The sequence below is a fragment of the Anopheles bellator genome, chromosome 2 (assembly GCF_943735745.2).
Source record: "Anopheles bellator chromosome 2, idAnoBellAS_SP24_06.2, whole genome shotgun sequence".
Lineage (NCBI taxonomy): Eukaryota > Metazoa > Arthropoda > Insecta > Diptera > Culicidae > Anopheles > Anopheles bellator.
This window is the reverse complement of record NC_071286.1, coordinates 28,008,224-28,031,557: the sequence shown is the minus strand read 5'-3', so window position 1 is coordinate 28,031,557 and position 23,334 is coordinate 28,008,224. Positions and strand designations below refer to the sequence as shown.

Here is a 23,334-nt window from a genome sequence, read left to right as displayed (position 1 = left end):
TGTCGCCGATTTTGACAGCGCACTCTCGGCAATTGCGCGGGCTGCGTTCGAGCACAACGCGCGATTTGGAACGATAGAATGCGCTTCGGTCAGGAAAGTGGACAATAGAACATATTTTACTGAATGACACTGAAGATGCAGTAAAATAGATTTTACTGTACACATCGGAGGATGCTGCGGAATGATCCAGGAAAGGATCGACTAAACACAACACTGCCTGCGTTTTGGTATCGGTTGAGGGGCCTGTCCAGAGGGAATCTGTATTCCGCACACGCAACATGATTGACAGCTCGTGTCGCACCACCGCTAACCACCGATCGAATCCGTTCCGTCCTAGCTCGCGGCCAGCATCAAAATGCCAACCCAATGTCTGTGAGCGCTAAAGTGTTATTTTGCGTTTTCTTGCGACGTTCACGCGATATCGATTGATCCACCCTCGGGGTGGAGACGGTCCGCACAAGGACTGCTGCAGTGCGTTGCTAATTGGGTGTAGTCCCCAGTGCGGGTGCCATGGAATATGAGTACATGTTGATGCGAAATGAAAAGGAAACGCAAAACCGCTACTGCGGAGGCCGTGTTTGGTGCGTCCAGGTACTGTTGTCGTTGCCGTTAGTTTGCCGGTTCATCAACGGCCAAATTATGCCGGATGTGTCCGGTGGTCGAACCTGAGCGCTAATTTTCAATTCATCTTTCATCTCTTTTTTCGCAGGACATTTGTGGCATCATATGCGCCGTCCTTACGTGGAGTTTGATGTAATCCTGGGCAAGCTGGGCACTAGTCGCGTGGTAGAAAAAGAGTAAACGCATCTCTTCTTTTCGATATACTCCACAGATTGTACGCGGAGTTCGTCGTCACAATGGTGATCCTTGTGCCGAATCCTTATAAAGCATACAGGTACATTAATTTTATCATCTTTAACACTGCATCGTTCCTTGCGTTTGCATCGCACCTGCGGACAATGCTGTCTGATCCGGTGAGTAGGGGTTCCTTTCATGAAGGGGTAGATTTCATGGCCACACTAATCCGCCATAAATCCTACAGATAAAGTAAGTTAAAACTTGATAACGAATCAGTACTACTGATAAGCTTAACCCGCTTCGTGTGCGCTAATCGTGTGGGTTTTTTATGCTTCTGACCGACCCCCCATGCACAGGGTGCTGTTCCGAAAGGGAACGCCACGAAGGAGATGATCCAGCTGCTCGGCTATCAGGAGGGGCAGGTGTTTTTCAAGTGCCCGAAATGTTGCAGTATTAAGCCCGAACGAGCCCATCACTGCTCGGTATGCCAGCGCTGCATACGCAAAATGGACCACCACTGTCCGTGGATCAACAATTGTGTCGGGGAGAACAACCAGAAGTTTTTTGTACTTTTCACGGTAAGCCGAAGCGGCCCGCAAAGGGTGCCGCAGTTAGCACGAGGATGGACCATTCTTAACCGGCGCGCCTTGCAGTTTTACATAGCGTTTATCTCCATCCATTCGATCTTCTTGGCGGTCAACCAGTTCTGTCTGTGCATCAAGAATGAGTGGAGGGAATGCTCGAACTACTCGCCACCGGCGACGGTAATACTGCTGCTGTTCCTCATACTGGAAGCGCTCCTGTTTGCGGTCTTCACCATGATCATGCTCGGCACCCAGCTGAATGCAATCTGGACCGATGAAACGGTACGTTTTGTGCGCCGTTCGCTAGTATTCATGCTTTTTAAACCCTGTTTCTGTTTGTCCTCGTGCTCCGCAGGGTATAGAGCAGCTGAAGAAAGAGGAAGCCCGGTGGGTGAAAAAATCTCGCTGGAAAAGCTTTCAGGCCGTGTTCGGTAACTTTTCGCTATCATGGTTTTCACCATTCACTCAGCCGCTTCGAGCCAAGCATGGTAATTATTTATATTCAGTCTAATAAAAACAAAAACGATAACAAACAGTACTCCGTTTCGCTTAATGTACGACGAATCGACCCGTTTACGACTAGAGTTAGCGCAATCGGGACCTCAGGGGGGTGGTCCCGTGGTTGGTTAAGAAATGATGACGATAGGCCATTGTTTTGTCGGTAGACAGTATGCTATTTCCTGTTATTTCCAGTTGTGTCTGTGTAGTTTGTTTGTTCCCGAACGGCACCCGGCACGTCTCTCCCGCCGCATCACAGCCCTCAATATTGCCTCGTACGGTTCATTTTCCTCATCATTTTCTTCTGCTTTTTATCGTTCACCGGTGCCTCTTCGGCCGGATCACCCTGGAAAAACTGTTTCCCGACGGTGTTCCACAGCAACCAGCCAGCCCGTATGGGTAGCAGCAGCATCAGTAGCCAAAAGTATTCCGACAGAATCGAAACCAGCTGCGTTCCCGAGGTCAATATGACGATGTCTTTTACGTGCCTACGGCCGGATAGGGTGCGTCGCGAATTAGACACTAGTGCGAGAGGCGGCACCACCACAAGCCAAAACTTACTCCGTGATTCCTCCCTCGATGTTTAGGTCCGTCCCAGTTTCTATAATGTCCCCCTTCTCGGTGAGTTTCGGTTTGCTTACCAGCGACATAAAGTAAAAGCTGCCCACGTGTGCCACCAGACAAAGGATCGTCATGATCTGAAAGCAGAACGGAGCGTTATTATTTTCCGCGTAGCCCGCCGCCCTGTTGGCAACGTTACGTACCACTGCGAGGGTAGAAAGCTCGGCATAAACGGCAAACCCCAGGAAATGTACGCCCGTCGCGATCATCGACATGTTTCGGTAAAATTTAACCGTGGCTGCATTTTCCTCCACGATCTGCTTGCTACCTTTGGTCGCTTTTTTCTTCGGCGCTTGCTGCTGCTACATTGGGCCACGAAAAACCGCATTATTGGGGTGTTTTCAGTCACACTTTTTCCTCAAAACACTTACCGACATGCTGAGGCTTCGTTGGGACAATTATCTTTTTCGACGGTTGATTTCTCCGATTTTCATACCAATTCTCCGATTTCACCAATTCTCCGATTTTCACGTTGAATCTGTCAGTCACGCAGTCTTCTGTCAAAGAAGTTATTATGGAGAGCTGTCAAAGGGGTGTATCTAGTACTCCTTGGAAAGCCTTTTTGGGCCTTTTACGATGTAAGGCCTCTGCCCACTGAATCCGTAACATAGCGAGCGGGGCGTAACTTAGCGTGAATGTTGAATCAACTGTCTACTCGGAATTGATCCGTCGAAACAAACACGCAGTGCAATCAATAGCAACTGTGTTGAAGAGAAGAAAACACTGTATTTATTTATTCCTTGTTTTGAAACGGTTAAATTTATGCATACTCATTATTCACTTAAGCTAAAACGCCGCTATGCGCGTTGAACGTTACTACAAGTTTCAGTAATTCGAGGGAGGGCGGTTTTGGTTTCTCGCTCCGTTTACGCACAGAAACCCCAGCGATGTCGCTACTTTCCATCGCTTGATGCTAGCTTAATCGTAATAAGTTTATTTGATTAACCCTTGTTTAAGAATAAGCTCTGGCTGTGAGCAACATACTTCGTCTACAGCTCGTTAGGCCCGGCTCTCTAAGGAACCGGAGTTCGCTTCGCATTGCCCCTAACACTTTTTTCCGTACTTTTCGTAACCACTCCGGAAGCTTCGCTTCGTACATTAACCAGTGGAGGCGCATGGTGTTTTGTAATAGTATTTTTACAAGATTGCAGATCGCTCTGCGGCATTACTCTAACCCCTACTATCCTCGGGGAACCATTTCGGGCGATAGCAGAGGTGGATGTTAAAATTCGACCAAAGGTCGGGGTGGAAATGAAAATGACTTAAATGTACTCGTAGAACATGATCCAGTACGTAACGTTGAGCAGCGTGAAGAGAAACGGAAAGAAAACCCGCGAAAAGCGATCAATGTTGATGGCCCGCTTGAGCCGCATCTGGGCCGGGGTGAGCTTCGGAATGGCCGAGGCCGGTTTGCTCGGCGGCGGCGGAATGGTCTGGATGTGTGGCACCGGTGACAGCAGAAGTGTGCTCTCCTGGCGCTGGAAAGTCGTGATCGGTACGTCGTGGGGATGATCGTGCGATTTGCTGTTCCGCTTGCCGTTCTTGGCCGTGAAGTCAAAGAACTTGTCCAGCTTGGGGGGTGGGTGCGGCTTCGGGGTCGGTGGATCCGAGTCGCCCAGCACAATATTCACCAGACAGTATTCCATCAGAGCCATGAACACGAAAACCGTGCAGACGGACATGAACGCGTCGACTGCTTTCAGGTAGGACACCGGTGGCAGTGAGGCCTGCGATTTGGCGTGCTGCGTGCTGAGCGTCAGAAGGGACGTTACGCCGAGCGTCACCCGGGCCGGAGCAGCTTCCGGTTTGATCCAGAACGATACCCACTGCAAAACGGAAGTAGGCCAAATTAGCGGACCGATCAGATGTGAGATTTGGGAGCGCATGCGAAACCCACCGACATGATGACAATCAGACAGGTCGGAATGTAGGTGTGGAAGAGATAGTATCCGAGGCGCCGTTTCAGGACAAAGACCACCTCCAGACAGGTAAAATTGCCGGTGGAGTAGACCTGTGTGCAGTCGGCCGTGTAGTTTTTGACCAGGGCTAGCTGGGGCAGCTCTATATGTTCGTCCACCACCAGCGGAACCTCTTCATCCCACTGGAACACCATGTCGTCCGTTGTGTGTGACACTGTGGGTGTAAGAAGGCCGCCAAACCACGCATTACCTGTCAACCGTCGATGCCAAGGTCTGTCGGGGATCGGCGCGCTACTTACGGCTTTCCATCTGCAGCTTACATTCCTGCGTGTCGTGGGGGTAGATCAGAAAGTTCATCGCGCAGGACAGCTTGAGGGTCAGCTTCACCATGTACAGGATCGTTTTGTCCTTATACAGCCACATGTAGTGGTTCGGGATGGTCATCGTCTGGAAGGTGACCGATTTGGCGTTTTTGAAGAACGAATCCGGGCGCCACATGTTTTTCAGCCAGTCCACCTCCAGCAGCCGGTACTCGGACGTCATGTTCTCCGGTAACCGCAACCGATGGTCCTTCCACGTCTGGGCGAAGAAGATGTCGGCCGCGTACGTCATCGAGTTTTCGTCAATCGAATCCAGCCCCATGACGGTCACGTGGAAGGCAACGCTCGTCGGCTGGCCGTCCTTTTTCGGCGGGCGCATCTTATCGTACAGCTTCGGATCCTCCGGCAGAATATCGTTGAACGTAAGGCTGGTTCTGTTCGCAAGGGTTGGCGCACAGTGAGTAACGAAAGAACTCCACCAATGCAGCTTGCTTATGGCTCGGGAGTCTTAGTGCTACTTGGCGATGCTACTTACTGATATTCTCCGTTTATCTCCCTGATGCATTGCGCGACGATTACGAGCAACCCGCTAATCGTATACTGCATCAGCATGTCCTTGTCTGTCGGGACAAGCGGAAGAATGTGACTCGCAAAACGCTTCGAAAAGGTTGTGCATCTTTGAGTAGTTGGGTTAAACATTACGAAATCGTTTATTTGGTAGCCCCTTCTTTATTTGCAAGAATTTATTCGCCTACATTAACGACTTCGACGAGAATTTCAGTCGAATCTCACTTTCTTTTGCATTTAGAATGGTTTTGTCTGCTTTCTCCAAAAGACCCTCCAAATGGTTGATTTGTTTTAGGAATGAGACCAAGATTCATTAGTTAAAAAAAATTGTTGGTCAAAGGCTGTGTCCCTTTGAAGTATCAAATAAAAGATTGGCGGGTTTGTAGTTTTTAGCTCATTTAAATCACTGCTGTGAATTTTATTTACGTTATCGTCAGGTATTTCGTATCCTGTTTTATTCTGTCTAGTTGTTTTCTTTTTTTGAAAAGATGATCACTCAGAGTAATAAAACGATTAATAGGATAAGGAACAAACTATTTGTAATTTTCTTTTTAAATCATGTAATAAGTAACAGTTCATCCAAAACAGGCGGATGAGTGTAACATATTCTAGAAACAGTAACGATCCGCGAACCCGACCGTAGATAAAACAGGACCGGGAAGATTTTACCGGGATGATAGCACAGTAACACTTCACGGAATCAGCAGCTGATGCTGCGGCCTTCTGAAATGTACGGCCTTCTGATAATCCTGCACCGCATCACCCGGGAACGGCGGAAGCATTTGTTGTCAGCGACAAACAATAGGTACGAGGATACGCCCACAAGAGGCCCTAACATAATCATGCTTAACCGATGGTGCGGGCCAGCAGGAGGTCCCCCCTTAGAAGAGAGCACAAAGCAAGTCCCGCACCCCGCAAACGATTAACGTCATAACCCACCGATGCCGGCAGGATGCCAGAGTTAAACACGCTGAAAACATTGCCGCAACGGCTCCCGCCCCTTGGCCCACGACTGACCGGAACCACCCACCGGGACAGAGATGGGTGAGTGAAATGACTGAAGATGCCACTCGACGAGAACCACTTCTGGCCAGGCACGACAGGATTGCCACCGATTTGGCCCACATATAATGGGCCCGACCCGTGGTTCGCCCGTCGCGATGGAGGTCGCGCGTCGCGAAAAACAGGGAGAAAGAAAGACATCTTCGTACCGAGCCGTACCGAGCATAATGAATTATGCGCAGCTCTAGCGGCACGTTGCAGTGCACATACTCGAGTTTAACGTTGTGTGCGGCCCGCGCTCTGCAGGCGGAACAGGCGGATCATGATGTTCCGTTGTCAGCAAATTTTACATCCTCACTTCCCCTTCGCTTAGCACGCTGTCGGGGGTTACAGGCTCTAGTGAGCTAAAGATAGTGTACCGTACGATACTTCCCCCGTCTGTTCCTCGGTGCCACGGTGGAGTACTTTCTCTTTCTCGGCAGCAGGAAGTGTGTGCCAATGGGTCCTCCAGTCCCACGGCACCGGCGGCCACATTGCATCGTAATCACCACCCTCTGGGCAAACAATAGGCAGGCCCGCCGGAACACGGGGTGCTGCTGCTGGTGCCCTTTGAAGCACATCGGTAAGTGCCTTTAAATCGATGTCCTTCGGCTGCCTATTTTTGTACGAAGCAGCCACGGAAGCCAGATTCCAAGTCCCGGGCCAGCTTGTGGTGTGTGCGTAGAAATGAGGATCTCGATTTTTGTTGGTTCCACTTAATAGTTTGTTGACCAGGATTTGTGACCTGAAGGAATTTGTATTTTAGTTTTAACGCTTCAAGTTATAAAGCTCGAGAGCCTCCGAAGCTGTCTGGAAGACCCGCCCGATATCAACTCGATTCGGACCGTTTTTCAATAAGTGTTTTGAGATATCATTTTGAAATTATTTGACGATACCGGGGTAGGGTTTTGAATGTACTTAAATATCGGCCAAAGCCTTCAATTAGAAGGTATTTCAAGAAGATTTGCTCCTATGCTTTTCCGGATGAATAGGATTGTTAATTGATAGGTACGAAATCAAGCTAGATTCGCCCAACAACGTTTGATCATGTAAGAGATCGTCGAGATCGCCAACGAGATCGCGTTAATTTGTTCGAAGTGTGCCATTCATTGGAAAAGGGTCATTTCATGGTACAATTTTCGGGCAGAAAACAACTACTCAGCAACAACCACAGATAATAAATACGGTCCAGTCCGTTCCGGTAAGAAAAAAACCACAGACATTTTGGTGATGTTTATGGCTTCTGCTGCAATCGGTCGTGAAGATCAGAAGTTTTGGAAGCTGCAAAGTCAAAGATCAACCTTTCAAGGGGACGATTCCGGTGAAAACTTCGGTGTAATTTGCCAACCAATATTGCTACAGTGGCTTGCAAGCTTTCAGCACATAATCGATACTTCGAACAATCGACCGTGTTAGAAGTTGGCTGAGAGAATTTAAAAAAAAAACGCTAATCGCGGAACATAATCGAAGAAAATCGAAAGACGATTTGAAATACCCTTGCCCTTTAACACTGAACTAAAACTTTGAATGCAAAACGATAAAAACACTTATTATCACACTTACAAAGCGTAATTTGGTGCGGTTTGTTATGAGAAAATGCAAATATTCCTTAGATTATCCTTGAATCCGGAAAGCGGTGTTGGTCGATCGACAGAATAGATGTGCTCTTTGGCCACTTTCCCGGATATCGAGCAATGGCAGCTCACATACACACATACACACTTTGTTCAACGGAAACAAGGTTCATTATCTAAGCTTTACAACGATTTCTTCACATGATGTTAGTAAACGGACCCGGAAACAGTTTCGTCTGCTCGTCCGAGACCGGTCGCCACTGTTCATTAGAAAACGTTTGCTTTGGCTCTGGGTACAACCGGGGAATGTACGGTGTAGACCCTTGGCCAATTACCACAACCATGCAGTCATATGCAACCGAGTATCACCGCGACCACTACTGGCCCACCAGCGGCCGTTCGGATCATTCGCACCCGAGAATAAAAATTGGACTGAACCATTATGCGCACCCGCTCCTACTTAAATAGACTTCGCCGTGCCGCATTCGGCCACACTTGGGAGCCGCGGCCCTTTTTGCACTTCCTGTCCATCCATCCGTTCATGCTTTGTGTGCTTTCGAGTGTCCTTGATCTCTCGTCATCATCCGCGGCTATCATTGGCAGCAATAGCGACTGCCGCAACATCGTCTCCATCGTTGTGTGTACTATTTGTCCTGGCCGACGCCGACGCCATCATTAGTGCCTTTCTCCTTCCGTTTTTTAGCTTACTTGCCACACAGACTGCTATGTGTGTGCCGGTGTGTGGCTGTGTGCGGGTTCCGGAAGACGATGCAACTGGTAAAGCATGCAAAGAACAATGGCGGACGTAGTCCACCAGCAAGATACGGCTGGGATGTTTCGGGGAGTTCTAACTGTAGCACAATTCAAACCAGGTTGGGTTCACGTAAAATATTTTTTCGACACGACGCTACATGATGCGACAGAACTGGGAACACATTCTGATCAAAATGATCATAACCTGGTACTTGTCCTTTTTCGGTAGTTTGGCCAACACTCGGGATGCTCTTGGCCCACTCTTTGCAGTACACAGTAAGTAGTTCCATAATTGGACCTAGCCGAGAATTGAGGTCAAACGACAAGATGCTAGAGATTCCAAAGCGGATGATGTAAATCTTTAAACACCACTCAGAGCTCGGGCATCGAATTACAAGAGTCAACCAAGAATTCACACGCCATTACGGAAAAGTCACAATGTTTTGCAGCAGCTGGTGCGGAACACGCCCATCGCCATCGATTGCGGTTCAGTGGACACTCGAGAGGGGCACGCAGACATCTCATTAAAAAGCGAAGCATACACGAGAGAAAAGATCCACCCTAAAAACCATCTTCCTGTAGAGGGTTCCGTTCCACTTTCAGTTGCTCGAGCAGCGACGCCCGGTTTGCGGCCTGGCCCTGAAGCCCTTTACCAGTGTGCACAAATGGCACTCCGACCTAAAGCGCCAACCGAGACGCAGGAGAAAGGATAAAAGTGCTATCTATTGATCAGCTATTTTCCGTGCATTGGATGCACTTTATTTGGAGTCCTTGTCCGGGTTATAAATAGCCAAAGACATGACTCTAATTAACCGCGTTGGTTGGGACAAATGTAGCAGCCTTTCTGGTCCCTCGCTTAACGACAAGCTCACTGAGCTTTAAGTGAACTACAGAAATGATAGTTATACCAATAAGTGGTTTAACTTTTGGTCTTACTCCTGAATAATTTACCAACGAGCATGAGATCTCGGCCAGCTGGCTGGTCGGAATCCGGAAGTTCGTAATTGATTTCCAGTAAGCCCACCCAAACGTTCGTTCGTAGCTCATTAATGAATATTTTATGATGGCCGCGCTTGATGCTTTACGCTAGAATGAGGTTTAAAAGCAAAGTGTGGACCTTTGGAGGATCCATAAGATTCCGGTAACTGCGCGTGTGATCAGATAGCCGTCTCCAGGATGCACACATCGGTCGACCTGGTACGTTTCGAGTCGTTCATCCGGGTTCCGGAAATATTTTTCGACATGATCGGCGTCGCACGGTACGGCGAACCCAGGGGAACGTGGCGAGCACGGTTGAAGCAGCTACTTTTCTGGAGCTCGTACGCCAACACCGCCTTTTGTTTGGTGATCGAACACATCTTCTTCATCCAGGCCGCCGACAGCTCGGCCAACTTTTTGCAACTGACGGCTCTGGCCCCGTGCATTGGCTTCACAGCGCTTTCATTCGTGAAGATCATGACGATCAAGGCGAACGAAGCCAAGCTGACCGGAATGTTGCACCGGCTGGACGAGATGTTCCCGAAATCGTCCGTCCTTCAGGAGCGCTACGGTGTTTATCAGTACAACCGTGAGTCGCAGGTCGTGATGAAATCCTTCAGCATACTGTACATGATTTTGATCTGGATGTTCAATCTGCTGCCGTTGGCATCGATGGTGAACCGGTACTACACCGAGGGCAAGTGGCTCAAGGAGTTGCCATACTTCATGTGGTACTGGTACGATTGGCACCAGCCGGGCCTGTTCGAGGTCACCTTTTTGCACCAGAATTGGGGCGGATTCGATTCGGCCGTATTCAACCTGTCCACGGATCTGTTGTTTTGTGCCATCATCCTTCTGCTGTGCCTGCAGTTCGATATCGTTGCCTACCGATTGCGTCACATGCTTCCGAACGATCACGAGGAGTTGCTCGAAAGCATTCGGATCCATCAGAACGTCATCGAGTTGAGCAACGAATTGGAGCGCATCTTCTCACCGTCGCTACTGGTCAACTTTCTGGGCAGTTCGGTCATCATCTGTCTGGTGGGATTTCAGGCCACCGCCGGACTTACACCCATCGATCTGTTCAAGTTCGTACTTTTTCTCGTGTCCTCGCTGGTGCAGGTGTTTCTGCTGTGTTACTATGGGAACAAGCTGATCGAAGCGGTAAGAGTGCAAACAAAACGAAGACTATTTCACAAGTAAGATCGGTTATTTTTGCAGAGCGCCCAGATCCCGTACAGTGCCTTCGAGGGGCGCTGGATCGATGCATCAATTTCGCACCAAAAATCGTTACTGCTCGTCATGTTACGCTCGATCAAGCCGCAGAAGCTGACCGCGTTGAAATTTTCCATTGTTTCACTAGCCAGCTACTCGAAGGCAAGTAGTAACGACCAGCGCTCTGAACTAGCAACGATCCTCCATCGATCTTTTCTTTCAGATTTTAAGCACATCGTTCTCCTACTTTACTCTTCTGAAAGCGATCTATGAGCCAACCAATGCTTCAAGTCAGAAATAGAGAAAACAGCGCATGCCACTGGAAGTTTAGTAGCACATAGAAAAGTTAATAAAATGTTAGCTTCTGTATGATACGACTGTAGTATTCTTAATATTCTTGAACGGCTATCGTCGGGTGTCATCCCATTCAAAAACACAGAGACGGGTTCTGATTTAAAGATACAATCTTTAAATTTTATTGGCCATTCCTTTCCGAGGTGTTTTTCCGCAGATGAATGGTGTTACCACACACAAACGTCCTCCCGTGTTCCAGCTAAGATTGTAAAAGAGGCTTTTCCTCTATGCTCTCTGTTTGTTTACACCCGCCCATCGAGACCGTACCTCATCGTTCTAGTCCTTCTCCCGCTGCAGGTCCGGCAGAAGCGGATTTAGAAGCGCATACGGTGCGGGTACTGGTTCGAGCGCAGCGAAAACATCGACTTCAGATAGCGGAGCACAACGGGACCCTCCTTGTGGGCCTTGACAGCCTTCAGCACGGCCGCATCGACTTCCTTCTGGTCGGTTTTGCGCTGCTCCGACGGAACGTACTTGAATTCCTTCTTCGCGAAGATGTCCCGCTCGACGCGCGGGTCCTTCTTCTTCTTCTCGATTACCCGCCGGAAGTACCGGTCGTTGATGTGCTTCGGAACCTCGAACTCGCGCAGGTTGACTCGGGTCCGGGTGGCGATCACGTAGTTCTGCGAAATGCGACGCATCGGGCACGCGTTCACCTCGAACGGTCCGGTCACCAGCAGCAGGCCCGACGACAACACCTTCAACAGCACCACACGCTTTCCCTTATGACGTCCGGCGACCAGGATCAGTACCTTGCCCTTGCGCAGGGTATGCCGGGTGTTGCGCTTGTGGTTGCGGAAGCAACCCTTGGCCGGGCGCTTCTTCACGTAGCGCTTCGTTGGCAGGTAGCGCTTGTTCTTCTTCAGCAGCACCGTACGCTCACCACCGTTCTTGGCACCGCCAATCTTTTTCACCACAGTCATGGCTTTCTTCGGCTTCTCCACCTTCGTCGGTTTGACGTTCTTCAGCTGGAACATTTTGCGGCGCTGGTGCAGCTTGCCGGGCGCAAAACGACGCACGCCATCGGCCAGGAAGCTGTTCTTGAATTTGCGATTCTTTTTCGCCTTCTTGCCATCCTTGGCCGCAACGGCGGCCTTTGGGTCTTTCGGGGCCATCCTGAAACACGTGTAAATAAGTGAAACACACTCCACGAAAAGAACCTTTGAGGTTAGTGTTTTGACAATCGGCCGTCGCGGCCGTCAGTGGCGCTGCGATCGCCCGTGCAACGCAAACGCCGCCATTTGACAGCTACTGACAAGCGATCATCGACAAAACCGAAGCGAAAAACGCAAACTTTTTCGAACTGAACTTCATCGGATTATTCCCCAACGTTCTACATAGGGTGATGAACAATAAACTGTCCTAGGAAAATTGATATTCACTTTTTAGGTGAATAAGAACATTAGCACAAGCTAGAAACTGCTAAAATCCGAAATTAAAAGTGAAATATTTCATCGTTTTCGAAACGCATTCCTGTTTGACAGTTCAACTTTGCGTTGCAGGATGTCGATCAATGTCGACTCCCTTTCGTCCTCACCGCCCTCTTTCGCGTTTATCAACCCCTCTGACACACCGACTGCTCCGACCTGACATCTTTCTTTTCTGCTTGTACCACGTTTTACACAAGTTGTGGTTCCGACAAAATGAATACCACCGTGTCGAAGAAACGCCGGGTAAATACACTTCCCACAGACCATTGTGTGCCGAACGCGTGCGTGAAGTGTGTGCCACAGTGGAGGTGTATTTGGCAAAGATTCTGAGCAGTATTTACGCAGAAAAGCGGTGTCAAAATCCGACGGAATTCGCGCTCTGCCAAAGCTTCCTCCTGGTCGAGGCGCACCCGAGAGGCTTGTTATGGGTCCCTGCTGTGGGCCAGTGGGGCCTGCTGACTTCTAATTGTACTGCTAGATTAGCGGTTCGATTGAAACTGATTGCCGTGTTTGGGACAGAACCGGGCGCTAATTGTTTTGATCCAGAGCCATAACCTCTCGCTGCTGCGGCCATCGACTTCCGCCAGGCATACACTGGCTGGCAAGGTAATAAACAACGGACAGTTACTTATAACTTTTTTTCCCCTCTTTCAGTTCGTTGCCAATGGCATGTTCCGTGCGGAATTGAACGAGTTCCTAACGCGTGAACTGGCCGAAGATGGATACTCCGGCGTTGAGGTTCGTGTTACTCCGACGCGCACGGAAATTATCATCATGGCCACCCGCACCCAGAACGTGCTCGGTGAGAAGGGGCGTCGTATCCGAGAGCTGACGGCCGTCGTACAGAAGCGGTAGGTAGTTCGCCACATCGGCCTCGGTGGGTCACCTCCGGCATGGAATGTGTGTGACTGATGAGCTGTTTTGGGATTTGTTACAGTTTCGGGTTCACTGCCGGAACCGTGGAACTGTACGCCGAAAAGGTGGCCACACGCGGTCTGTGTGCCATTGCGCAGGCAGAATCGCTCCGCTACAAGCTGATCGGTGGTCTGGCCGTCCGCCGCGCGTGCTATGGTGTGCTACGGTTCATCATGGAATCTGGCGCCAAGGGTTGCGAGGTGGTCGTTTCAGGCAAGCTGCGTGGGCAGCGTGCCAAATCGATGAAGTTCGTCGACGGACTGATGATCCATTCCGGTGATCCTTGCAACGAATACGTCGACACTGCGACCCGCCACGTCCTCCTGCGCCAGGGTGTGCTCGGCATCAAGGTCAAGATCATGCTGCCGTGGGATCCGAACGGCAAGATCGGCCCGAAGAAGCCCCTGCCCGACAACGTGTCTGTGGTGGAGCCGAAGGACGAGATCATGTATTCCACGCCGCGAAGCGAACCGAAGAACAAGCCGGTCGAGACGGTTGACCACGTTGGTGGCGAGGTGCCCGCCTAAGATGGGTGGTAAAAGTTTGTAAAGCAGCGAAGGATGGGAGTTATTGGCGTTTGTCCGGTGTTTCTCCCGATCCGGGAGAACGAATGGTGAGCGTTGAAAATACACACCAGACGGTTGGAGAGTAACATAAGCGAATTTGTTTACGATGTTTGTACTACAAATGATACATTCGAAACATTTATCGATTTTTCAACGCATTTCGCTACCTTAAGCGAAAGCGATCGAAGCATGCGCTCCTGTTACATTGATGCATTTGAAATGAACAATTTTGATGGTTCGAAAATCGTTTGCATTATTAAATGCATTTCGACTTAAAAATCACTTGTTCAACACACCGTTGCATATTCAGTAGTGACTGTGACCTCAACGATGGCTTCAACTAATGCTGTAAAGATAATCAGTAATGGTCTCTAGATACACCACATTTTATTGTTGCACATTGAATCCGAAGTCCGCTGCCACCCACTATGAGTTCCCGTGGCCCCTACGTTTAACGTCGCCCCAATCGACACTATCGAAAAACGGGTTGGCGATGACCTGTTTGAAATCGAAACGCCGTTCCACGTCGGGCTGTAACAAGCCTTCTAGCAGCTCGCGCGCCTCGGCCGACAGTTCAACACCTTCCGGATACTGGACCTCGTGGTAGCAAAAGACTCCGGATGGGTGGCACGCTACGAACGGACGCTTTGTCAGCATCTCAAACATGATCACCCCAACCGACCAGTAGTCCGATTTCGGTTCGAGCGGGCGCTCTGGAGCCACGTACATTTCCCGAACGGCAGCTTGATTCGGAGCCACCGGAACGGTGGCCCCCGTTTGTGTAAAGTACGATTCCACCCGACGGTGAAAGTACGTCAGCATCAGCTGCCCTTCCGGACCGAGCAACAGATTGTCCATCGTAAGGTCACTGGAAAAGGAAAACAACAGCTGTAGAGATTGGACGAGACCACCGGATTGGGCGCACTGTCCACTTACCCGCAGACAATTCCATTGAAATGCAAGCTATCGACCGCAACCACTAGCTCGCTAATCCAACGGCGAATGACTCCTTCCGGCAGGAGATCATTAGTGGTGCACTGTGGTGTGGTGACCTGGTCACCATCATTAATACTCGTGCCAGCTCTTTTCGCTAAAACTAATTGACTAGAATGAGATTTACTGTTTGCGTGGCGCTCTTCAATACTGTTTGAAGTTCCACCGGCAGAGCTGTCCTCCGTTTCGAGCGGCGGTTCCGTAGTTTGTTCCGTAGATTCTTCCAATGTTTGCGTTACAGCTTTCAGCAGCTGCTGGCTGCAGGACAGCAACTCCCGCACGTCCATATCCTTCGACAGCGTATCGAACGAGGGAATGACCTGTTGTTCTTCTTCAACTGCTTCTGCCTGCTCAACGTCCGGTTGGACTTCCGTGCCTACCTCGTCTGTGGCGAACGCCGCATCATCGTTCGTAGCTTCGTCGTTCCGCGATTGCTCAGTCTTGTCAGCAGTGGAATGTAAGCTTCTTCTATCCGCGTTATTTTCTGCACCGTTCCGGCTGTACTGGTTGATGAGCTCCAAATAGCCGGAGTCACCTCTTTCGTTAGCGGCTGGTGATCCTTCAGTACGCTGGAGCTGGTGAGAGCTGTCGTCCTGTTCATCTACCTTCTCTTCCAACTCGTGCTCCGATGCGCACGAAAGCGCTTCTTCCGTCTGCTCAGGCGATGGACAGTAGCTTTCCGGTTTGCGGTACGTACGGATGAAATCCCAAAGCTTGCCGGCACAGATCAGCCGGAGCAGCAGGAAAATGCTTCCATCCGTCGACTGAAAGAACGCCACCAGCGGCACCATGTACGGTACATCCTGGGGGAAGACGGCAGCGCCCGAAAATGAGATTCCTGCCAGTGGTCGCCGAATGCTTTTCATGATGTAAAACTTTTTGTCCGTCACATCCTGCACCTGCATGACGGTGCCTATCACCTTGACCACTTTGTAACGCGACAGATAGTTTAGCGGCCGCTCGAGTAGCTGTATCGGTGAGCTAGGATCGTCGAGAGAAATCGGACTCATCGGTTGGTGTTGCTGCTGCCGAACCGTTGGCCTACCGCCTTCATCACCTTCATCCTGTAAATACCGTTCGTAGATTTCTTCCGCTTTCGCCACATATTTGCAGCTTTTCTCCTTTGCAATTTTCTTGCGCGTCGCGTTCGTGTCATCCTTGGCACCGCTCAGCAACCGATCGATGCCTACTCTGTAGCGATCGAGGGCTTGCTTGTAATCACCGTTGGCTTCGGCCTCCACCGCTTTGCTGAACACCATCGCCGCATCCACAAGATAGTCCATCGCCTCCTCCGATGCTTTCTCACTTGTCGCCGGGCGCAGTGATGCGGACTCCTCCGAGATCGAGCCCGATTCCGAAATCATCGAATCCATCAGTGATCCACTGCTGGCATCCATTGCGGTGGCAACCGGAACGCCGTGGCAATTGTCCACTTCGTCACCATCATCCACCTCACCCGCACTCGTACTGGAACAGCGGGTCCCTTCGCCAGCATCGTTATCGAGCCTCGGATCGATCAGACTCAGCTCGTCCTGTCGACAAATTCCGAGCGATTGCCTTATTGTCGCGATATTACTACGCCCGTTTCGTGGCCCCGCTACCACCGTCAGTGGCGATCCATCTATCTCCTTGCCACTACTCTCCTCGCCTTCATCGTCCACGCCATCCTCGTCGTCGTCATCGGGAGATATTCCGTGGGCGAAAAAGCTCACAAAGGCATACGAACGATAGAGGACCGGTTCCTGGCCGGCATAGTCCAGCAGGCGTAGAATGTACCGTCTCCTTTCTTCGATGACGGCCGGATCGAAGCGCTTGAAGTACGACTGTTCGCCCAGCGCTGGTACAGCACCCGACAAGTGTCGCTCCCGGTGACGCCGGACCAGTTCTTTATACAGCTTCTTCACCTCACTGAACCGCTTCCACAGAATGACGCGCGTGAGTGCCTGCGGCACGGAACGGGGAAACACCTGCAACGTCCAAGAATAGTATCCAGTGAACCGCGGGTCATCGCCACCCGAGAGGAACGGCACACTTACAATGGAAGTGATGCGATAGATTGTGAAGCCCTTGTGCCTGCGCGTTTCACTGTCCACCGAAAAGCTGTGCACCCATGTTTCCGGTTTTCTGCGTCCAACTAACATTGCCCCTTTTTTGCGCTGTACAACCGATTACAGTACCATTGCGAACCAGTAGCGGCACTTTCCCACCATACGGTGCACCTCCACCAGTCCTGCGAAGCATGCGTTTCCACAACGCCCCCACGGAACCAGCGACCTGATAACAGGCTATCCGATGGTTGTGAATGAAAAAGTCGATTGTCACAACACAAACAAATCACGCGTATTCGTGGTTTGACGTTTGTAAATTTGTGGTGTAAAACACTCCAAACACTCCTCCAAACACTAAAACAAACTCCTCCAAACACTCCTCCAAACACTCCTGTAAAACACTCCTCCAAACACCAAAAAGCGGCCCAGTCGAGACTGAGAACTGTCATAAGCCAACCAACGGCTGCGTCGTGAAACCGTTTAAAAGAAACCCGATCCCGAATTGGCGGTCGTGGTTTCATTTTGTATTGTGGCGTACATCCGTATCGCACTTAGTACAATCGCCTTGACGATTGTGCCGTTTGCTAAGGATCAGCATAGACTGACCGGGCTTTACCTATTAATGTTCCTTTTTCGGAAAAAATCAATATAGCGTGGAAGTTTGAATGAACAAACCGGCAAAGAACGCCACCACTATTGCCTGGAACCTGGGTTAAATTTATTATTTTCCACCTTTAGCGTTTATGAGTCGATCCCTCGTCCCAGAAGAAGTCCCGTCACTATCCATCTATCCAACTAAAGTAAAATGCAAAGCTTTTCTAACGAGTACAGCTAAAACAAAACTACGTTCCAAAACATAAGTTAATCACAATAAATGAAATTTGAACACAAAAAAACTAACGATTGTTCGAAACTGTAGAGTTTAAACTTTATGGTATGATGGAGTAAATTTGCTAGATACGGAAGCATTTACAGCTTGCTTCCAGTAACTGCATCCTGGAATGTAAGGTACTGGAACGGTAACAGCGCGCTCTTCGCAGCCAGCTGGCGGTTGATCGATTCAATCACGTCGGTCGGCGTTAGATCGTAGACATAGACGCTCTCTCTGCAAGGATAAAGCGAATGGCTGAGCTTTCTCAAAACAGTTGAACGAATTCCGCGGACAGACTTACCGTTTACTTTTCCGGATCGCACCGAGTATGACTAGAGAATGCAGGGCGAGACTTATGCTGTCCAACGACAGGCAATACGGGTGCACGTTACGCTCCTGGCGCAACAGTAACTGCTCTATGTACTGTTGCACGCGGGCCATGTAGTCTTTCTCAGTGAATTGCTCCCCGCTGTTCCGAAACTGTTCCAACAGCACGTTCGTCACCTGAAGATATGTGCACAGGAATGGCCCGAGTGCACTGAGATAAACGTTCGCCAGCTGATCCTTGCTGGATACGATACCCAGACCCTGGGTACTGCTATCAACTGTGAGCATCAGTCCTTGTCGGTGCAGATGGTTCACGGCTGAATCGAAATCTTCTGTCTCCCGATTTTGGTGCAGGACAAACTCCAGACTGAATAGTTGTCTCAGCTCGCGCACTCCCTTTTGCAGGTCATTGCGTTGCATCGTGGCCTGGCCTGTGGTGGCATGGAAATGCCGTGCCGTCAGCAAAACCATCGCCGGTACGGCTAACCAGTGCAGGCAGGGGTTGCAGTAGAGCTGAAGGGAGAAAATTGGAACCGAAAGCTTCATGACCGCGTCGGAAAGATTGTGTCCCTTTAGCTTCCGTTTGTCGACCTGGCTGAAATCGTGCCGCGTTTTGGCAATGACCAGGATCCGTCCGGACGTCAGCTGCAGGATGTTTCGGTGCACGGCGAGTGACTGCGCGATCCGGCTGTTCACCTCACGCTCATCTTCCACCTCGGTGATGGCCCCGAGGTCGCCAAAGATGACACCCAGTTGTCGGACACCTTTCTCCAGCTCCGTAAGATCAACCGTCTGGCCGTGGTACTTGCGCAGGTTGTAGTACAGTGCAATCAGATGAAATGTGGTCAGTACCATGCGTCGTTGTTGTAGGTGCACCACATCGTTGGCAAGATGCTGAATCGCATCGCGTTCCTGCTGCGCCAGTAATTGCGCATACGAAGGGGCCACCGTATGCTGCACTCGGTCTAGCTTCCCACCAAAGTACTCCTTCGCCGAAAATGCGTCTCCAAACTCGAGATAAATGGTACCGAAATTTTCCTTCACAATGCTCAGCGCCTTCAGCATCCCGAGGGTGGTTTCCTTCGGTTTCGGGACCCCGAGCAGTTCGTACACAAACAGTTGCTCCTCCACGGGCCGATCGTAAGAAACGCTCACCGGCACGATCCATAGATCCTCCACTTCACCCATAAACAGGGGCTCAAGCGCCATCGACAGCAGGCCAATCTTCGGTGTCAGCGCTTTGTTGCTTCTGCTGCGCGTGCCCTCGAGGAAGAACTCGATGCCCCGCTCGTACGCGACGATCAGCTGCCGCATATACTCCCGAAAGATGTACCAATACTGTCGATCGTTGCCGTAGCTGCGCCGCATATAGAAGGCGCCCGTCTTGCGCAGGGCACTGCCCATGCCGGCCATCGAGTGGAAGTCCATGCCAGCCGCTATTCCCGGAATGGCAATGTTGTAGCAGAACAGGACGTACGACATCAGGATGAAATCACCGTAGCTACGATGGCTCGGCAGGTAGAGGACCGTCTGGCGGCCAAAGCGAGACCGCAGTTGCTCAAGCTTCACCTCGTTCACGTGCAGTCCGGTGTAGATTCGCGCGAAAATGGCATTCAGGATCGTACCGAGCGTCCGGATGACCGGTAAACTCTGGTCGAGTGCAATCTCTTCCAGCAGGTCGCGAATCTTTCTCACCAACACGTCACGCTTCACTGGATCATTAGCCGATTGCTGGTTAAAAACAAATGGGAAAAAAACCTACTGGTACGTTAGCTCTCGCTCCCGCTGGTGTTGTTAGGAAGCATTACCTCGTCAATGAGGGCTTGAATACGATCGCTTGAGAGCACGAGCTTCTTCAGCATCTGAGGCGTGACGGCCTTGTCCTTTGCGTTGGCCAGTGTCGGTGCGTAGCGCTTGGTCATGTCTCGAAACTCGCGATACTTTGCGTCGAGTAGGTTCCGGTACTCGACTAGCCCTCCTGCCGTCGGCGGTACTGTTTCGACTGGTGCATTGGTACCTATTGCCTCACCACGACCATGCTGGGACCTATTAGTAGCCATTGTGCTGTTGAATAAAAATAATCTCACTAATCGTGTTTGATAAGATAGATCGAAGCGTTCCCATCAGAGATTGATAAAAGCACCAATCGAGATTTCCGGGGGGGTGTGACCAACGCCCGATAGATTCGAAAAAACGGTTCACACACCAAACGCCGACGCTAAGAAATAATCCCCCTGATTAGCACTCGTTAAGAGTTACTTGAAAATAGACAATCTATTATAACCGGATTTGGTGTGTTCATTTCCGTTTCAATTGAAACTTACCTTTCGTACACGTGTGTTGTGTTTCTTTATCTGGTATACTTTCGTCGTGTGTAAAGTGTGTCAAAGCAGGCACAGCTATGCGCTCCCGGAGCCGCTTCGCTGGGCTTGCAATACTCAACGAAAAGTTGCTGCAAGTAGGCGCCGTGTGATGCAACCTCACCCGTGGCGCAAGACTGGGAGGCGAGTTTATCGACGTAACGTTTTATCTAGCTTCGTATCCGCACAGACGGTCGTATTGCACAAGACTTTCGCTGTCCGCCCAATTTGGCCAATACCACAAACAACGCACGGCTCACAAATTGCACATATTAAATCCCGTGCCGCCGCCTGCTCTGCATGCGAGTTTTCCTAATCGACGTCGCGTGGCATCAGGTTTTGGTGGCAATTTTGCTGCTCCCCTCCGCTGACTAAAGCACTCTGGCCGCAATACGCGGTTCGCACACTTTCACTAATCTCTCATCCGTCGTTCGGTCGGCCTGGAATACGGGTTCTTATGTTCTCAACTTAGCCCGTGCCAAGATGTCAGTTCTGACCGTCCGCGACGACCATTGCGCACATCGCATGATTTTCAGTAATTGCCTACAAACCCCACTCCGAAAACCACCGCCCGGGACAGGCCAGTGCAAATTTTAACCAAGAGCAAATTTTAAACCCCTAGACACGAGCTAATCTAGAGATTTTGCTGAACCGGTTGCCAGCCCATGCTTCTGTGACACTAGCACCGTGCGTGCGCGTCCCGTCCCCGTTCTCACCCAACATCGTACCATGCGACTGTGCGCGATATTCAATGTACACAAACACCTCTCCCGGACGCATATCCTCTCCGCCGCAGCAGCGCCTTTGCTTTTTGCTTGGTGCTATCTCTTTCGGAGCCATTCCCGTTTGACGTTTTCCAACACTAACCGGGAGGGACGATGAAATATTTCACGATAATATATTTATCATTTATCGCAGTCCTGGGCCGACCGTTTACTAACGAACCATACCAGCCGATTTATTCACTTACCACCAACTGTAGTGTGTTCGGAAATAGTGAGACACGTGGAGCCAGTATCCAGACACCTTTATCTATTGCCAATGGGGAGCTTTCTTTATTACTTTACACTCGATTAATGCAATCAATCAATTAATTAATTAATTGATTAATTAGTTACCGGCACGGAGCGCGCAACAATGGTATGTATTTGGTATGTGCTGCTGTCGAGATATCCGCAAACGTTCCACTCTACTACACGCAACCTTGATGCTGGATAAAGAGCAAAAAGGTAACCATTATTGAGAATGAGTAGTTATTTAGTAATTTGGATACATTGTGAGTTTCTGTACTCGACTGTGACGGAGCCTTATCGGAGGAGAAACTACAACTGCCATACACCATGATTGGACATAATAACTTTTCTAATGGCTCGCGTTTGTCCATTAGACTTCGGATCCGTAGCTTTCTGCGTCTTCTTTTCTTCGCTCTCTGTAGCCTAAGGTCCTCTACTCAGTCAAGTCACCGTGGCAAAACGAATCACATTTAGACAAGTGCCGCTCAGTGGGTGCCCCTTTTGCTTTAGTTCCTCCATCACACCTTTCCCGTGTGTGTCGCAAAATGGTTATACAAGAATATATGCATGTATTTAATATGTTTATGCTTTAATATATACGTTGATTCAATGTTTATGTTTCTTACGGGGAAGGGCACGGTGATTTATTACACATCAGCGTGTCACTTCACGGACCTACGTAAAGCTAAACGAAAGCAGTGTAACCGAAATCCCTGTTCCCTTTCGCGATCGTCACAAAATAAGGTATAAGCAAAAAATAAAAAACCTACGCTGGTCCTATCAATGGAATCTAGTGTTTAAATAAACCTTTACCCATATCGAATTGATATTATTTGTAACGAACGGCAAGCTTTATCACACATGTTTTTTATTGCATGTTTACACATCCCGATTGACTAGAAGAGAGCTTCTCTCGCAAGAAATCATTTAAATCAAATAAAAACGAATAACATAAGTTCACTGCATGTGTTACATATATGAACATGATCATAATCTACTTGCTAACATCTTCCGTGATGTTGTTCGAAGAGGTTTCCTTTAACGCACACGGAATCCTGTTCGGTGTAACAGATAGTCCTCTAATGTATTTATATTGGTGTATTGTCACAATAAAATGTGTTGGTATCCATTTAATTTCAAGACGGGCGTTTTCCTTCGATAGACGGGCCCAAACTCAATGATTTCTCTTTTTTGTTACTTTAATCATTTGATTCGCAGTTTATCCGTTTTCGTTCCGATTGACGAAAAATTGTGCAACGTTCTGTTTGTTTTATACGAACTTTTCTAAGCATACGTATCATAATGGATAAATATTGGAACAACGCGCACGCACGTAGTCGTTACGAGAAGAAGAAATTTAATCACATGTTGAGTATAATTTTGGTTTTCCGTATGCGTGTCACGGTCAATAGCGTACGTAGCCTACGGTGGTACACAGAGAAGCGTTTAGCAAGCAAAAGGCATCGCAGAAGCGGGCGTCGTACGTCGTCGTGTATAGGTTGTGAGAGTTCGCGGTGATAAGCTCTTGCGTAACATGAGAAAGGAGTATTGTATAGGAGAGTTCACTAGATACACAGTTTCGTGTGTAC

General features: G+C 49.6%; 7 protein-coding genes across 9 annotated transcripts; 2 read left to right on the top strand and 5 right to left on the bottom strand.

Annotated features, from left to right (window-relative positions):
• The first annotated feature begins 341 nt into the window (after window positions 1-341).
• LOC131207298 (uncharacterized) lies at window positions 342-11,169 on the top strand. Its single transcript, XM_058199909.1, has 10 exons — window positions 342-591; window positions 710-753; window positions 833-974; window positions 1,155-1,376; window positions 1,452-1,664; window positions 1,738-1,887; window positions 4,848-5,162; window positions 9,837-10,817; window positions 10,875-11,030; window positions 11,092-11,169. Exons 1-10 carry the CDS (start codon window positions 511-513, stop codon window positions 11,167-11,169), a joined length of 2,382 nt encoding a protein of 793 aa, XP_058055892.1. The 5' UTR covers window positions 342-510.
• Window positions 1,831-2,809, bottom strand: LOC131208957 (transmembrane protein 208). Its single transcript, XM_058201907.1, is given in 3 exon segments — window positions 1,831-2,368; window positions 2,442-2,578; window positions 2,645-2,809. Coding segments are annotated over 3 exon segments (528 nt in total). The 3' UTR covers window positions 1,831-2,142.
• On the bottom strand, window positions 3,283-8,318 carry LOC131208954 (glycine receptor subunit alpha-3-like). The gene is made up of 5 exons (XM_058201902.1): window positions 7,912-8,318; window positions 5,276-5,360; window positions 4,720-5,174; window positions 4,399-4,634; window positions 3,283-4,327 (listed from the first exon to the last, which is right to left on the bottom strand). Exons 2-5 carry the CDS (start codon window positions 5,350-5,352, stop codon window positions 3,764-3,766), a joined length of 1,332 nt encoding a protein of 443 aa, XP_058057885.1. The 5' UTR covers window positions 5,353-5,360; window positions 7,912-8,318; the 3' UTR covers window positions 3,283-3,763.
• Window positions 11,170-11,314: 145 nt separating the features above from the next.
• Window positions 11,315-12,401, bottom strand: LOC131208955 (large ribosomal subunit protein eL6). 2 transcript variants are annotated; one of them, XM_058201904.1, is made up of 2 exons: window positions 12,140-12,401; window positions 11,315-12,082 (listed from the first exon to the last, which is right to left on the bottom strand). In XM_058201904.1, exons 1-2 carry the CDS (start codon window positions 12,335-12,337, stop codon window positions 11,537-11,539), a joined length of 744 nt encoding a protein of 247 aa, XP_058057887.1. In that variant the 5' UTR covers window positions 12,338-12,401; the 3' UTR covers window positions 11,315-11,536. The 2 variants fall into 2 exon arrangements, with proteins under 2 accessions (XP_058057887.1, XP_058057886.1); XM_058201903.1 differs by having other exon boundaries at window positions 11,315-12,400.
• A 377-nt stretch (window positions 12,402-12,778) lies between these two features.
• LOC131208956 (small ribosomal subunit protein uS3) lies at window positions 12,779-14,223 on the top strand. Its single transcript, XM_058201905.1, has 3 exons — window positions 12,779-12,895; window positions 13,307-13,503; window positions 13,590-14,223. The coding sequence occupies exons 1-3, from the start codon at window positions 12,866-12,868 to the stop codon at window positions 14,092-14,094; spliced, it is 732 nt and encodes a 243-aa protein (XP_058057888.1). The 5' UTR covers window positions 12,779-12,865; the 3' UTR covers window positions 14,095-14,223.
• Window positions 14,224-14,554: 331 nt separating this feature from the next.
• LOC131208952 (ribosomal protein S6 kinase delta-1) lies at window positions 14,555-17,335 on the bottom strand. Its single transcript, XM_058201899.1, has 3 exons — window positions 17,163-17,335; window positions 15,070-17,093; window positions 14,555-15,001 (listed from the first exon to the last, which is right to left on the bottom strand). The coding sequence occupies exons 1-3, from the start codon at window positions 17,265-17,267 to the stop codon at window positions 14,560-14,562; spliced, it is 2,571 nt and encodes an 856-aa protein (XP_058057882.1). The 5' UTR covers window positions 17,268-17,335; the 3' UTR covers window positions 14,555-14,559.
• Window positions 17,336-17,868: 533 nt separating this feature from the next.
• LOC131208953 (dihydroxyacetone phosphate acyltransferase) lies at window positions 17,869-21,300 on the bottom strand. 2 transcript variants are annotated; one of them, XM_058201900.1, is made up of 4 exons: window positions 20,697-21,300; window positions 20,181-20,436; window positions 18,347-20,130; window positions 17,869-18,279 (listed from the first exon to the last, which is right to left on the bottom strand). In XM_058201900.1, the coding sequence occupies exons 2-4, from the start codon at window positions 20,430-20,432 to the stop codon at window positions 18,144-18,146; spliced, it is 2,172 nt and encodes a 723-aa protein (XP_058057883.1). In that variant the 5' UTR covers window positions 20,433-20,436; window positions 20,697-21,300; the 3' UTR covers window positions 17,869-18,143. The 2 variants fall into 2 exon arrangements, with proteins under 2 accessions (XP_058057883.1, XP_058057884.1); XM_058201901.1 differs by having other exon boundaries at window positions 18,347-20,103.
• Window positions 21,301-23,334: the final 2,034 nt, after the last annotated feature.

Excerpts from the sequence above, each read along its gene's own strand:
- LOC131207298 (XM_058199909.1), top strand. The coding sequence starts at position 511 with ATGGAATATGAGTACATGTTGATGCGAAATGAAAAGGAAACGCAAAAC. Across the intron at positions 975-1,154 it reads GGACAATGCTGTCTGATCCG|GGTGCTGTTCCGAAAGGGAA; the intron begins GTGAGTAGGGGT and ends CCCCATGCACAG. Across the intron at positions 5,163-9,836 it reads CCGGCAGAATATCGTTGAAC|ATAGCCGTCTCCAGGATGCA; the intron begins GTAAGGCTGGTT and ends GCGTGTGATCAG.
- LOC131208954 (XM_058201902.1), bottom strand. The coding sequence starts at position 5,352 with ATGCTGATGCAGTATACGATTAGCGGGTTGCTCGTAATCGTCGCGCAA. Across the intron at positions 4,635-4,719 it reads TAAGCTGCAGATGGAAAGCC|TGTCACACACAACGGACGAC; the intron begins GTAAGTAGCGCG and ends TTACACCCACAG. Across the intron at positions 4,328-4,398 it reads GTCTGATTGTCATCATGTCG|TGGGTATCGTTCTGGATCAA; the intron begins GTGGGTTTCGCA and ends TCCGTTTTGCAG.
- LOC131208955 (XM_058201903.1), bottom strand. The coding sequence starts at position 12,337 with ATGGCCCCGAAAGACCCAAAGGCCGCCGTTGCGGCCAAGGATGGCAAG.
- LOC131208956 (XM_058201905.1), top strand. The coding sequence starts at position 12,866 with ATGAATACCACCGTGTCGAAGAAACGCCGG. Across the intron at positions 12,896-13,306 it reads CCGTGTCGAAGAAACGCCGG|TTCGTTGCCAATGGCATGTT; the intron begins GTAAATACACTT and ends CCCCTCTTTCAG. Across the intron at positions 13,504-13,589 it reads ACGGCCGTCGTACAGAAGCG|TTTCGGGTTCACTGCCGGAA; the intron begins GTAGGTAGTTCG and ends GATTTGTTACAG.
- LOC131208952 (XM_058201899.1), bottom strand. The coding sequence starts at position 17,267 with ATGTTAGTTGGACGCAGAAAACCGGAAACATGGGTGCACAGCTTTTCG. Across the intron at positions 17,094-17,162 it reads TCTATCGCATCACTTCCATT|GTGTTTCCCCGTTCCGTGCC; the intron begins GTAAGTGTGCCG and ends TGGACGTTGCAG. Across the intron at positions 15,002-15,069 it reads TTCAATGGAATTGTCTGCGG|TGACCTTACGATGGACAATC; the intron begins GTAAGTGGACAG and ends TTCCTTTTCCAG.
- LOC131208953 (XM_058201900.1), bottom strand. The coding sequence starts at position 20,432 with ATGGCTACTAATAGGTCCCAGCATGGTCGTGGTGAGGCAATAGGTACC. Across the intron at positions 20,131-20,180 it reads TTCAAGCCCTCATTGACGAG|GTTTTTTTCCCATTTGTTTT; the intron begins GTAATGCTTCCT and ends ACGTACCAGTAG. Across the intron at positions 18,280-18,346 it reads GCGATCCGGAAAAGTAAACG|AGAGAGCGTCTATGTCTACG; the intron begins GTAAGTCTGTCC and ends TTATCCTTGCAG.